A 13,087-nucleotide genomic window follows, 5' to 3' on the forward strand; every position below is an offset into this window, starting at 1 on the left:
TAGAATGTAGTGTAATTGAAATGTAGAGTATTTGAAATTCATTGGGGTTGTTTGATTCGGTGTAAAATAAATGCGGTAGTTTATATTTTTTTATTTAGTTTAAAGAAAAATGAAATTAACGTCAAGCGCGGTTGGTGGTGGTGGTGCTGGCGGGTAATGGTTTTTCTGGATTAGTTAATCTCACTAATTATTTGCTTAAAATTTTTGATTAATTAGTTTTTGTTCTATACTTATATTATTTTCATATTTGTAATTTTTTCAAACTTAGAGATGGTGCTTTTTATGCCCCTACCATATCTTCTAGGAGAAGGTTTTGGGCAATGGTTATGTCAGAAGCTGGGCTTAACTTGTTGTGAAAAGCATATGCAGTATATGATTTATATTTTCATGATTGGGTAATTTGTTTAAGCTCTTACTAAAAGAAAAATGCAAGAATTAATATCAAATGTCCGTGGTTTTTCTCATTTATCAACATAATGTGCTTACCATTTCTAAAATGCAGAGACTAGATTTTTTGGAGGCAATGGAAGATGCACTGGAAAACAACATGCTTGAGTATGATGATATTACATCTAATGATTCTTTCAATGAGTAAGCAAATTCTCATTTGCATTACCTCATTTTTTTCCGTGGTTTATCACAATGAAGTTATGAAAGACATTAATCCATGTATCCTAATTTCCTACATTGAAATGTCTCTGAATCTTTATTTTGCTCTGATTTTCTTTAGAAACAACCTGACACGGACGTTGTTCGCGCTGCTTCATTGCAGCTACCATTTGGTGGTTTATTTTTTCTAAATTTGTCTGAAAATAGATTGTTGGGAATTTGGTGGGTTAAGAGAGGTAGAAGTCTTGCAATGGTTGTAGAGGAGCTGGAATTCTTGTAAACGGTAGTGAGTAAAGTAGATAAGCTAGGTTCAGGTTATTTTGCTCTGATTTTCTTTAGAAACAACCTGACACGGACGTTGTTCGCGCTGCTTCATTGCAGCTACCATTTGGTGGTTTATTTTTTTTACATTTGTCTGGAAATAGATTGTTGGGATTTGGTGGGTTAAGAGAGGTAGAAGTCTTGCAATGGTTGTAGAAGAGCTGGAAGTCTTGCAAAGGGTAGTGAGTAAAGTAGATAAGCTAGGTTCAGGTTATTTTGCTCTGATTTTCCAAAGTCAAAAGAAAGTTGATAATGTAAATTTGAGAAATCATCAGTGAGTGTTCAGAAAAAATTTTTATGAAGAGCATTGTGAATAGAATAATGGGAGTTATTATGGATTTCTAAAAAAAGGTGAATTAAAATTACCTATTATGAAGATGCATAAAGATAATGCTTTGGGTCTAGATGAGATTTTTTAATATTTGGAGAGTTATGGGTGATATTGGGGAAGTTTGGAGGCGAAGAGGATGGCAAATGATAAGACAAAAAGTATTTTTATGTCAATACTAAAGAAAATAATGTTGTTTAAGATTTTGGTAATTACAATTAAATCCAACTTTTGAATCATGCAATGATATAGTGTGAAAGGGTAGTGAAATTAGGACTTAGAAAACTCACATAGATTTTTAAGAATAAACTTGATTTTGTGTTGGAATGATCCATTATGGATACCATTTTTTCTATAAGGCAATTAATGGAAAAAAAGAATGAGAGCAAAAGAAATATTTAACACATAAATTTTGTTGACCTTGAAAATGTATAATCAAGTTCCGCAAGAATATTTTGGTTCCTATTGAGGAATAATGGTGTATTTTGAGGCTATTATGATTAAATTGGTCCCTAGACTTGTAAGCGTTTTCATGTCACAAAAGTTTATTAGGTGTTTAATTCAGTCCCTCAAGTCAACAAGTTTGAAACAGTTTGATCATATCGTTAAATTTATGTCTTCAGCGGATAGAAATTGGTGGAAGAAAGCTTTTCATGAGGTTTTTTTTGGGCTTTTATGGTTAAATTTAGTATTTTTAGTTGTTATTAAGCAGTGAGATTGGCCTTAAAAAGTTTAGAATGTCTTCAAAAAAAGCTTTCCTTCACTCGTTTCCATCCTTGAAATGTGAATATTGCATTACAATAATAAAAAGATTACATCTTGTACAAAACTATGCTATCTAGCATGTACAAAATGTGATCTATCCTCCTCAGCAAAGGAAAAATGGGCATGAGATTCATGCACATGATTCGAAGGAAAGCTATCCTAGAAGGCCTGCTTTGCACAAAAATAAGCTGTCCTATGTAAGTTTCTAGGTATGAAGTGAGACAAAACCTGCTTGAAGTGAGTGAGAAAAGCAATACCATCGTTGTCCTGTCGTTGGCTCCTCCATCTTCATTCTTCCATGGTAGTCCTAAGGAAGTTAAGCACAGTGGTGTTATTTCCCTCAACCATGATGCCTTTCATCTGAAACATCCAAGGCTCCAGAAGATTCTTGATGAAAAGTATGGCTTTTAGTTCAACTTGGGTGTTGTCCCATTGCTCCAGCTGTTGGCCAGCCGCCAAAATGCATTTGCAAGTCTCATCCCTCAAAACCAAACTTATTCTAGCCAAATGTGAAGAGAGGAGAGCCCCACCAACATTATTTTTTAACCAATCAGGAGGGGGAACGCTAGTTCATATTTGATGAGTTGAGGGACTAAATTGAACACTAGAAGAAAGCTTGTACTAAAATGGACACTCAGAAAATCTAGAGATCATTTCAAATATTTACTCTTGAAGGTATATATGAATGAGTTTTGACTAGTGTTTGAAGCTGTTATTGAGTGAGCAAGGAGTTCGGAATAGTGGTAGGTTTATATCAATAAAATCCTTTTTTTTTGTTATTTTGGTGCTTTTACTGAATTTCCAAAAAAGAAAAAAAAACGGCCTGATGTATGCTTGTTGCAGGTGGGCTTGTTGCAGTTGGCACGGCTCTAGTAGGTGAGAATTAAATTGAAGTAGCGAAAAGTTATGATAATGATGACAGTGTTTGGAGGATACAGGAGCTAAGATTAATAAAAATAAAAATCAAGTTCTTAGTATTTAAATTTAGTGGGTATGATGTTAGTAATTATTAACCAATGACAATAGAAGTTCAATTGATGTCTTAATGTGATATGCTTAATAATTTTAGGATTATTATGCATAAAATGCATTCTTTACCTGGGCTGACAAAATTAATGTTAGTGGAGTAGAAATGAAAAGGGTAACCAAATGTTACATGGATATAATCTGTTTAAAATGATTTATGAAGATTATGTTTGATATCACAAATAAACTCGGTATGAATCGATGAAAAATGATGATATGTTGTCCATCCAATGTTGTTCGATTACCTATTATGGGTGCATGTGTTCTATTTTGGTAAGGTTTCTTTCTAAGATCTATTTATAGAAAAATAGTAAATTAATTAATATAAAAAACAAAAATTATATTATATATTATTTTAAAACTATGATCTTCCTCCTATCTTTTTTGTGTGGAACTGTGTTGCTTGTATGAAGAGAAGTGGTTATATCTCCATAGTTAAGAATCAATTATTTTTTAACATCTTTTAAATATGACATGTTCTTAAAACTTTATTACTTACATCAAAATGATCTATCAGTAGAAAAGTTCACCACTAAGTTTAAAAAATTTATGCTGAAGTGTGCGTTGAGATCATCAATTGACAATGTGGTACAATTACAATTTTTTTGGATTTTCTATGATACCCAAACCTTAATCTTAAAAGTGGAATAGCAACACGGTAATATTAAGGCTACACCCTTCAATTAGGGATCGACTATGGGGTTGGGCAACAAGAATACACAGATCAGAGTGCTTAGACATGCTTATCATGACGAGAAACCAACATTAGATTGGTAAAATGAATATTTTCACTACAAACTTGGCTTGTTGAGTGAAGAGAGAAGCCAACAACTAGGCTACATATTGGCTTGTTGAGTCCAACCTTTGTTCGAGTCTTAAACTTGAGCAGAAGATGATTCATGCTTCTCCAAATTAATCGGTTGAAGAATTTTCTTACCTGATGTTCGAAATCATGGCAATTTTTAGAGATGAACACTTGACTTATGGAATTGTCTTATGCATCTTATTTGAAAGTTTTCATGCCTACTTTTGGCCAATTGAATGCAACTTTTGTTTTAACAGTTTGAACGTCAACTTGGGGATATCAGCATGAAGCACATTGTCACCCAGAGTAGCATGAACATTTTGTTTGACAATGAGACAGTTATAATATGTAATATATTCAGGGATCTCGACTTTAAGCACGATGTTAACTCAATTACTTGGGGATCTTGGCCAAAAGCACAATGAGAACCCTAAATTTTTTTGGAAATCTCAACGATGAGCACGATATTGAGCCAAATGGAAGATCTTGGTATTTGGCTTAGCTATGTATCTCGGCCTTAAATTTGATATTGCTCAAGAAATGGAGCTCCCTGTATGAAGAAGGGACTTTAGTGGTTGAGGTGCTCAAGGATCTCATTTTTGGGCATGGCGTCGACTCAGATGATTAAAGTCTTCTAGATAAGAAGCTTTTAAGACTCTAGTGCCATCTAGAATGATTGATCCTTTTGTCCAACAAATAAATGATTTCAACACTTGGTTGATATATATGGGGATCTCGTTGTTGAGCTTGATGTTGACCCGAATATTTGATAAAATTCCTTATCTTGCAATAAAAAAATCCAATAATGATTAGGTATTTTTAGGGTCTCAGCTGAAGGAATGATGTCAACTCCCAAAAAAATGCCCCATATCTTGCCAGGGGAACTTCAGTAGTATGAAACATGTTAGGGACATTGTCATAAAGCATGATATCAACTCAAATGAAATGAGAAGGCTTCCTATCTTGGGGAACTTGTCTTTAAGCATGATTGACGCCTTGGAGTTTTGCTTTTTTGGCTTAGATTCAATAATTTTGCCACCCACGGGGATTAAAGATATCCCTCTATCTGATAGCTTTTGATATATTGAAGAGTGAAGAATGACCAAAGTCATATTCTAGTGACAAAAAATTGTTAACCCTTCACTGTGGGGTTGAAGTATCTCATTCGATAGTTCTCAATTTATCAAAGAGTAAGGAATGACCAAGGTCATATCCTACTAGCAAAGATTTGATAACCCCTCCACCCGTAGGATTAAAGTTTGCTGAAAATGGGATCCCTTGATAGGCTTCCCAAGGTGTAGACCATTAGGAGATTCATCAATTAGCTTTCTTTAAAATTAATTTTTGAATGATCTTATAAATGATATGAGGCAATAAATTAGATGTCATGCCAAATCCTGTTTTTGATCATTTCACTTCATGAATCTTGAGCTTTTATAACAGATGGAAAATAACAACTTGATGATTACAACTTATTTTCAATCACCATAAGCATTTTTACCTATTATCTTCAATTAGCTCCTTTTTTGGGCAATTTTTTGAACCATGTGTACATTAGCAGATAATATTTCAGGATGCTTATTTTTGATAGTAAGGACCTAATATTATTGAACTAGAAAGATTGCTCAGTGTCATCAATAGAGCTATTCATTTTAACCCATTATAATTTTTTGAATTATTTATGTGTAGGAATACTCGTTTATGACACTAAATCTTATTGAATGATTGGTTGCTCTGGCAGTAATTGCTGAGCCCTTAGTTCAATATATTTCATTCTCATTTGCCTTCTAAATATTTTCCTTTTGAACTATTTTGGTGCAACTTTGAGCAGCTATAGCAATGACCATAGCGTTAGCGATGAGAATCTCTCACCATTGAGCTGGATAGTGGCCATCAACAGTGAGATTCCTTTTAAGCAAGTATTCTTATCTTTAGATAACAAGAAAAATTTTTAGGGTGTTAACCGCCATGATAATTACTAGTAGAAATAACTTCTTTTAAAATCTAATTTTGATATATTTTCTTTCATTTACATTTCTGAAGTTGAACACCATATTTTATATCATACAACTCATCGAAGTGAAATTTTATCATGAGATATTGATCCTCAAACATGTATATCTCTTAGTTTGGACTATTCGTTATTGAATACTTAGACATGAAATGTCAATATCACCTCCTGGTAATCACCTTGCAAAGCTTGTTTCTCTATTAGGACCTTTGAACAACAAATTCCCATATTAATATCCAAGGAACAAGGATTGATGCTCACCAGATAATTTATCATTCTATTGGGACCTTTCAAAGGTAAATTCTCAAACTAAGATCTAAGGATTTTACCTCCATGTCACCAAATAGAGTATCTCTTTATTGGGATATTTTGTTAACAAATACTTAGATTGAAATTTAGGAGTCATGCTTTGATCTTTAAGAGACAAATTATTTTTCTGTTAAGAACTTTCGACGACAGATTCTCGGATTAAGATCTAATTATTATGCTTCGATGCTCACTAGACAAATTATATCTTTCTATCGGATTATTTCAGCAAGAAACCCTTGAATTGAGATTCAAGTGTTTTGCACCAATACTCACTAGACATAATTTCTCTTTCTGTTGGGATATTTCAATAGTAGATTCTTGGATTACGCTCCAATAGTCTTATTTTGATGCTCACCAACACAATGTTTGTCTATTTACTGGGGACCTTTCGACGGAATATTCTTGGACTGACAACCACATGTCATTCCTAGATGCTCCCAAACAACATTTACTCAAAGTTATGAATAATTATAATTTATGAAAGCAATTTAACTTTCATTTATCTATTAATCATTTTTAAGCTGCTATTATAGAGAATACATGACTAGCCAAAGATGGAGAAAAAACCTTCTTCACTGAAGTTACCAAAAATCTCTTGGCTCCGAAAATTTGACGCTCTGAATTTATTTGAGAGTTTTTTTATGTTTGGATATTTTAGGTTAAAATTTAGAAGACATATTTGATTGTAGATAAGACTATCAAGGGATGCTTTGTTTAATATTTTTTTTTTTCGAGGATAGTTTTAATTGGTGAGATAACTAATAAAATACGTAAAAAGTTAAAACAATAAATAATTATTTAAGATAAGTAGTTAGATTTATTAAAATAGAGATTAAATATATGATATGTATTTGTAATAAATGTTATATTAACAATTATCAAGCAATATTATTTGGGATAAATTTTAAAAATGCCATTTTTTTTAAATTATCTTAAATCAACAAAAGTTTTTTTTAATCGATAAAATCGTCACGTGACATGATTTTGCTATGCTGACAAAATCACCATGTCACCTTGCATTTTGGGGTATAAATTTTTTTAAATCTTGATACAAACAACAATTTACAAAACCTGAATAAAAACAAAAACATGAAATTTTTGAAATAGACATCTCTATTAAATCTAAAAAAAAAAATACAATCTTGATCATATAACATTTATAATGCATTCCTTGCATCGCCATCCAAGTGAAAAAAACTTATATTTGCGAATTCATTCAATCAAAATCTAGCTAGAAAAGAAAACAAAATAACCTAATTCTTAAATGCAAAACTGGTACTCCGACTTAAACTAATTCACCGATAGTTAAAAAAAAAAATTCACCGACAGTTTAAAAAAAAAATCACCAATAATTTATAGTCAGTCAATCTAAATCTAGCCCTAGTAAAATAAAGAGTAACAAATGAACGTGCAATGAATTTTTAAAATGTATTTTTAAATTTTTCCTATTATTGGAGTTAGAGGGAAATTTAGGTGTTATAGATTTAAGAATCTGTCATAAAAAAGAATAGATGAGGATTTAATTCTTTATTTAAGATGGAGTGATCAAATCACACCAGTGCCACGGGCATTTTATGTGACTGATATTTTCGAGACAAAGCTAATTTTAGTAAATTATAATTAGGTCTATAATATACGGATTTAAGTGTTAATAAAAATGTCTTTGATAGCTAAGTTTAATATGATAGATGGGAATGTTATGATTGATTCATGGCAAAAGTAGGAATGATAAATTAAAGAATGATTATATTAGAGGAATGAATAGTCGAAGTAATATTTATTTAAGATGTGATAATTGAAATAGTCTTTTGATGGTTTATACATGTGCAATGAAGGACAGAAAGTATACGATTAGCCAAGTATTATTTGAACATTAGGAAGGAGAAGCGGTATCTTTAAGATACTCTGCCAGAAGTTTAGAATGATTTGCGAAGCTAAAATTTAGTATATAAATATTTAGTATATTTGGGTTAAGGCTAATTGGGTTAAGGCTAATGATGATGATTAAGTATATAAATATTCTAAACGGTTGAAATGTATTATGTGTTTGTTTCATGTCTTCTCCATTTTAAAGTTTATAAAATTGCTGCACCTTTAGTAACCGGGCTCCACCTCACAATGGCTCCTCATGACGTGTAAAGCTGAGAAAGCGACGGGGTGCATGAAAAGCTAGGGTGCCAAATATAAGGTTTATAAATGACTGAAAACAACCTTTTGCCAGTTTAATCTGACATTTATATTTCAATTGTTTACTATACTGGATGAACTAGTCTAACTATACAACCTATTTTTTCGGAGTTGTTGATGGAACAAATTGCACTCAATGGTGCAGGCAACATTGGATTATGGCCTCTTTGAAACTTCATTTATTAACTTTAAGTGATCATTCAAACATGGTTTGTGTTTAAGCTAAAAACATCTTTTACGAGCTTGTTTAATGTTCTGTTTGGTAGAGATCGGATTAGGTTTTGTTAAGATATGAATATAAATTTTCCTTATACAACATCTATCTATCGTTCTCTAACTCGTACGAATTCTTTACCTACTATCATTTATCTGATATCTATATTATGATATTTAACATCTACCAAATTAAATCAAGCTTGCTACATGTCATCACTAAGCATTATATTAGGAGATGGCCTCAACATATTGAACCAGCATAAAATTACAGGAAAACAAGAAGAGGGACAACGAGGGGTAGCAATTAATTGAGTATGCCTGTAACCAATGGCAGAGCCATATGTTTTTTAAAGAGGGGGCACAAAATAAATTTTTTAAAAATTTGGATGTTGTTATTGCACTCTTAAATTTATTTGACAATCAAAATTGCTTCTCACCATTATTTTAAAAATTCACGAGCTTCAGCTCCTCTAAATGCTGGAAATACACCTTCCAATGGGATTATCTGGGATTTGAGGCAAAACAAAGGAAAAAATGGGATTTAAGATCCCGTGGGATAATAGCTATCATTTTTGCTGAAGCACGGCGGGGAATAGGATCAATGCTGGCGCAGAAAAATAGATTTCATAAAATAAATGCATTTATTCTGTGGATAATGTCGTGCACTATGATTCTTATCTTATCTATAAATATTGGTTTCTTGGTGCACCTGATATGCAGTCATGGAAATTCTTGGGAAAGATTTTTCATTAGAATTTTTTGTTCGCAATTCCTATAGATGTTTGCTTTTTTGTTTCCAATGATTTTATAAACTTGAAAAAAGTAGAGTCAATGCTGATAAAAAATACATTGTCTCGTGAGATGGTGCTGAAAACATGTAAGAACCACGTTTGGTTGTCGTATAATTTTAGACCCCTTGTGCTAGTCTAGGTTTCAAGAAAGGCTATGATGGTTGATCAAGAAGCATATAGGCTTGTATATAAATTTCTGTTTTGTTTAGTAAAGTAATTTGCGAAGGAACATCTATATCCCTTGCTACATTTTGAGTTTAGCATACACACAAAATTTATCTTCACACTAAATTTTTTACTAGCTCCATACATGAGATTTCATTTATATCTATTATTGTGCCTTCTTTATCTATAATTAGCGTTGTGCCTACTTTTCCGTAAATGGCATTATACCCTATTTGAAACTGTAAAATATTTTTACAAGTCTCTGTCCATCAAAGGAAAATGATATATGTTTGAGAAGGATTTTTTTGTTTTCTCATTCGAAGTTGGTAATGTCTATGCACCATTCAGGCATAAACATCACAATAAAATTATTTAGGTTCTGTTTTTGAGAAATTGACTAGCATAATTATTGCTTTCTTTCTGCAAACCAAACATCAACTTTGTCAGGATGCTAGCATTCATTTCTTGTAAAAAATATCCATAAAAAAGATGGAAAAAGTGACTTCAGCTTTCAATCATGGTGGTTGTTGCTCCTGTGTTATATTTTGTGCTGAGAAATATTTTCTAGCAACAAAATAGGGTTAACCTTCTTAAGAAATCATACTTATCTTTATACTTTTAGTTAATCAGATATGAACAGTCGTTAACTTTAGGTAATAACAGCAACCCTTTGCTGCAGAACTGATTATGAGATGCAGTTTAACCCTGATGGGAGCATTATCCAGCATGTTGGCTCTGCGGAAATAAATAGCCTTCCCGTATCACTGATTCAGGTCTCCTTTCCCTATTTCTCTTGGGGACTATTTGGGATCACTTTTTATTTCTATTTTTTATTTTTTATTTTTTATTTTGTTTTATTTATGGTTTTGTTTTAAATAAAACATGTTTGATATGTTTTAACATATTCATTTTTAAAAACACTCAAAACAATTTTTACACTTCTGGAGTGTTTTTAAAAATAAATTAATATTTTTCTGAAAACAAAATATAAAATTATGCAAAATAATGCACTTGACAATCACATTTTTAATATAAAAGCAAAAAAAAAAAGAAGCAAAATACAAAAAAACTAAAGTGATCCTAAACAATTCCTTTAAAGGCTTGTTGGGATCATTTTTGTTTTTTACTTTGTTATTTTGTTTTTATATATATTTTTGTTAATGTTTTGATTATAAACAAAACATGTTTAGCATATTCGATTAAAATATGATTATTTTTAAAAATATTTAAAACACTTAAAATTTATTTTGATTGTCATAAAAACATGTTAATTTGATTTTTAAAATAAAAAATAAAAATATATAAAAGCACACTAAATAAATTTGTTTACACAAATTGAAAAACAAAAAAAATAAAAAATAAAATTGATCCCAAACATGTGCTTAGTTTAGAATTGGGTCTTTGCTTGGAGACTATAACCAGTTTCGGTACAGAATGATAACAATAAAGAAGCTTGTGCTGTATGCCTCGAAATCCCCTCTGTAGGCGAAACCATGCGTCATTTACCCTGCTTGCACAAATTCCATAAAATGGTAAAACTGTAAAAGCTTATCATCCTTTGTTTTTTCAATCATATCTTTTTGTTCAACTGATAAAACCGAATTATTGATCTTCTTTCCCTTTTACTGGTAGTGCATAGATGCATGGCTGAAGAGAAAGCCTTCGTGCCCAGTGTGCAAACTCAACATCACCTGAAGTTAAAACCGAGTAAATCAGCTTTGTTTGTTTGAGAGTCGTGTTTGAACGCCGCTGCCATACTTTTTCTCAAGCAGTAGTAATTGAATTTTACTGCCTAGCTATGTCTATTCAAGTTTTACAGAAGCTGGCAGATTGAGCTTCAGGTACGTTGTAAATTGTAATATTTCTGTAAATTTTGAGTTTCCTGCTGTTCTTTCGAAGTACTGCTTGCCTTTATAAACTGGCAGTTTAATAAAAAATGAGCTTTCCAGATCTGATGCTGAAACTGAACTTTAATAAAGGAAAAATGTCAAAATGGTCTCTTGATTCTTTTCAGAGTCATTTTATTCCTAAAGTTTATGAAAATATCAATTTAGTCCCCATATTGATTTAATATTGGTGGATATAGTCCCCACTATTTTAGCCTCCTCCATTAGAAGAGACTAGCGATTGATTTAGTACTTTTATATATTTTGGGGCTAAAATGTAATAAATTCCTTATTAACTTGTCAATGATGAATTCTTGAGTATATTACAGAACTATAGTTGGTCATAGAAATGAATAAGGAGTTGTAGAACTTGACAATAGATCTACTAATCTCAGTTTCAAGAGGTAACAGTAACACATGGGAAGCTCAAATCAAAGGGTAGAGGAGAAAATCCGTAGCTGATAGATTCTAGGGTTAGATGAGAAGATTCTTATGATGTGAGGAGTAACATTTAGTGTTTAAGTAACATTAAAACATATGTATTAAAATGTAATTTATTGTAGGAAAGTTAATATTATTTGTATTTTTTGTGATTTAAAATTTTGGTGTTATATAAGTAAATATCGAAGTTTAGGCGTTACATATGTAAATACTTAAGAAAAGAATATTGGTATGCATGTAAATCCTTTTTTTTTTTAAATTATAAATCTAATTTGGAATAGTTTTAAATTATAAGTGCTCCCTGAGAATAACATATAGTCATCAATATATCTCGGGGACGTAGGGTAGAATTAACGCTTTGTTTTAAAGTTTATACCATTCTAGAAAAATTTCTGTTTTTTTTTATGGTCTTTATGAAGATTATGAAAGTTCATTTTAAATTAAGTTTGATGAAAGTGATTCATAATAACAATGTGAAAATCCCTTGAAAGTAGAATGAAACAGAACTCTTAAATATTGAGGCATTTTTTTAGTGTAATGGTTAAAATTTTATTAAAAACTCTAAAATCAAGTGTTCTCTTATGGGAGTACTTTTGAGATGGATGACCTTTTGGTATGTTACTCAATGAGACAAAATTGTGGGCTATTAATGAGTTAGAGTTTGAGCTTTTACAAACAGTATCAAAGCATTATGTTAATGAAGATGAGCATTATGCACCATAAAAAATAATGTGCTATATCGTAGGAGTTATACCTTGAATTTATGATGGCTGCTTCTGAAATCATACATGTTTGGTGAATGATTCTGGGTTAAGGATACTAAACACTAGCTATTTAAGGAGGGGAGATTGTGTAATCTCTTAGGTAGAATGAAATTGAGTTCTTAAACATCAAGACACCTTTTGATATAATTGTTGGAATTTCATCAAAAATTCTAAAGTTAAGTGTGCTTTTATGGGAGCACTCTTGGGATGTTGCGACCTCCATGGAAGTTACACCTACGGGATAAAATTGTGATGTCATTAGACCAAAGTGGATAATATTTCGATGGGAGCAGTTTAGGTTGCGCCAACAAATTGTAATTTTGAAAACTACTAGACCAACTTGATCAACATTCAAATTTTATTATAATTGGTAGAGAAATAATTGGATACCTAATCTTGCCAATAGCAAATTTGTAGGATATACAATACATGCTATATAATTCTTCTGTATAATATATATATA

General features: G+C 31.5%; 1 protein-coding gene across 2 annotated transcripts in view; it reads left to right on the top strand.

Annotated features, from left to right (window-relative positions):
• The window catches only part of LOC110029600, a 28,197-nt gene that overhangs the window by 14,238 nt on the left and 872 nt on the right, over nt 1-13,087 (top strand). For both annotated transcript variants that reach the window (XM_020731958.1, XM_020731965.1), the window contains 4 exons: nt 503-591; nt 10,213-10,306; nt 10,967-11,065; nt 11,166-11,374. In XM_020731958.1, the coding sequence (XP_020587617.1) occupies nt 503-591; nt 10,213-10,306; nt 10,967-11,065; nt 11,166-11,228 (345 nt within the window). In that variant the 3' untranslated portion in view covers nt 11,229-11,374. The remainder of the gene's footprint in view (nt 1-502; nt 592-10,212; nt 10,307-10,966; nt 11,066-11,165; nt 11,375-13,087) is intronic.

This window comes from Phalaenopsis equestris, unplaced genomic scaffold (assembly GCF_001263595.1).
Source record: "Phalaenopsis equestris unplaced genomic scaffold, ASM126359v1 Scaffold000002, whole genome shotgun sequence".
NCBI classification, from domain to species: domain Eukaryota; kingdom Viridiplantae; phylum Streptophyta; class Magnoliopsida; order Asparagales; family Orchidaceae; genus Phalaenopsis; species Phalaenopsis equestris.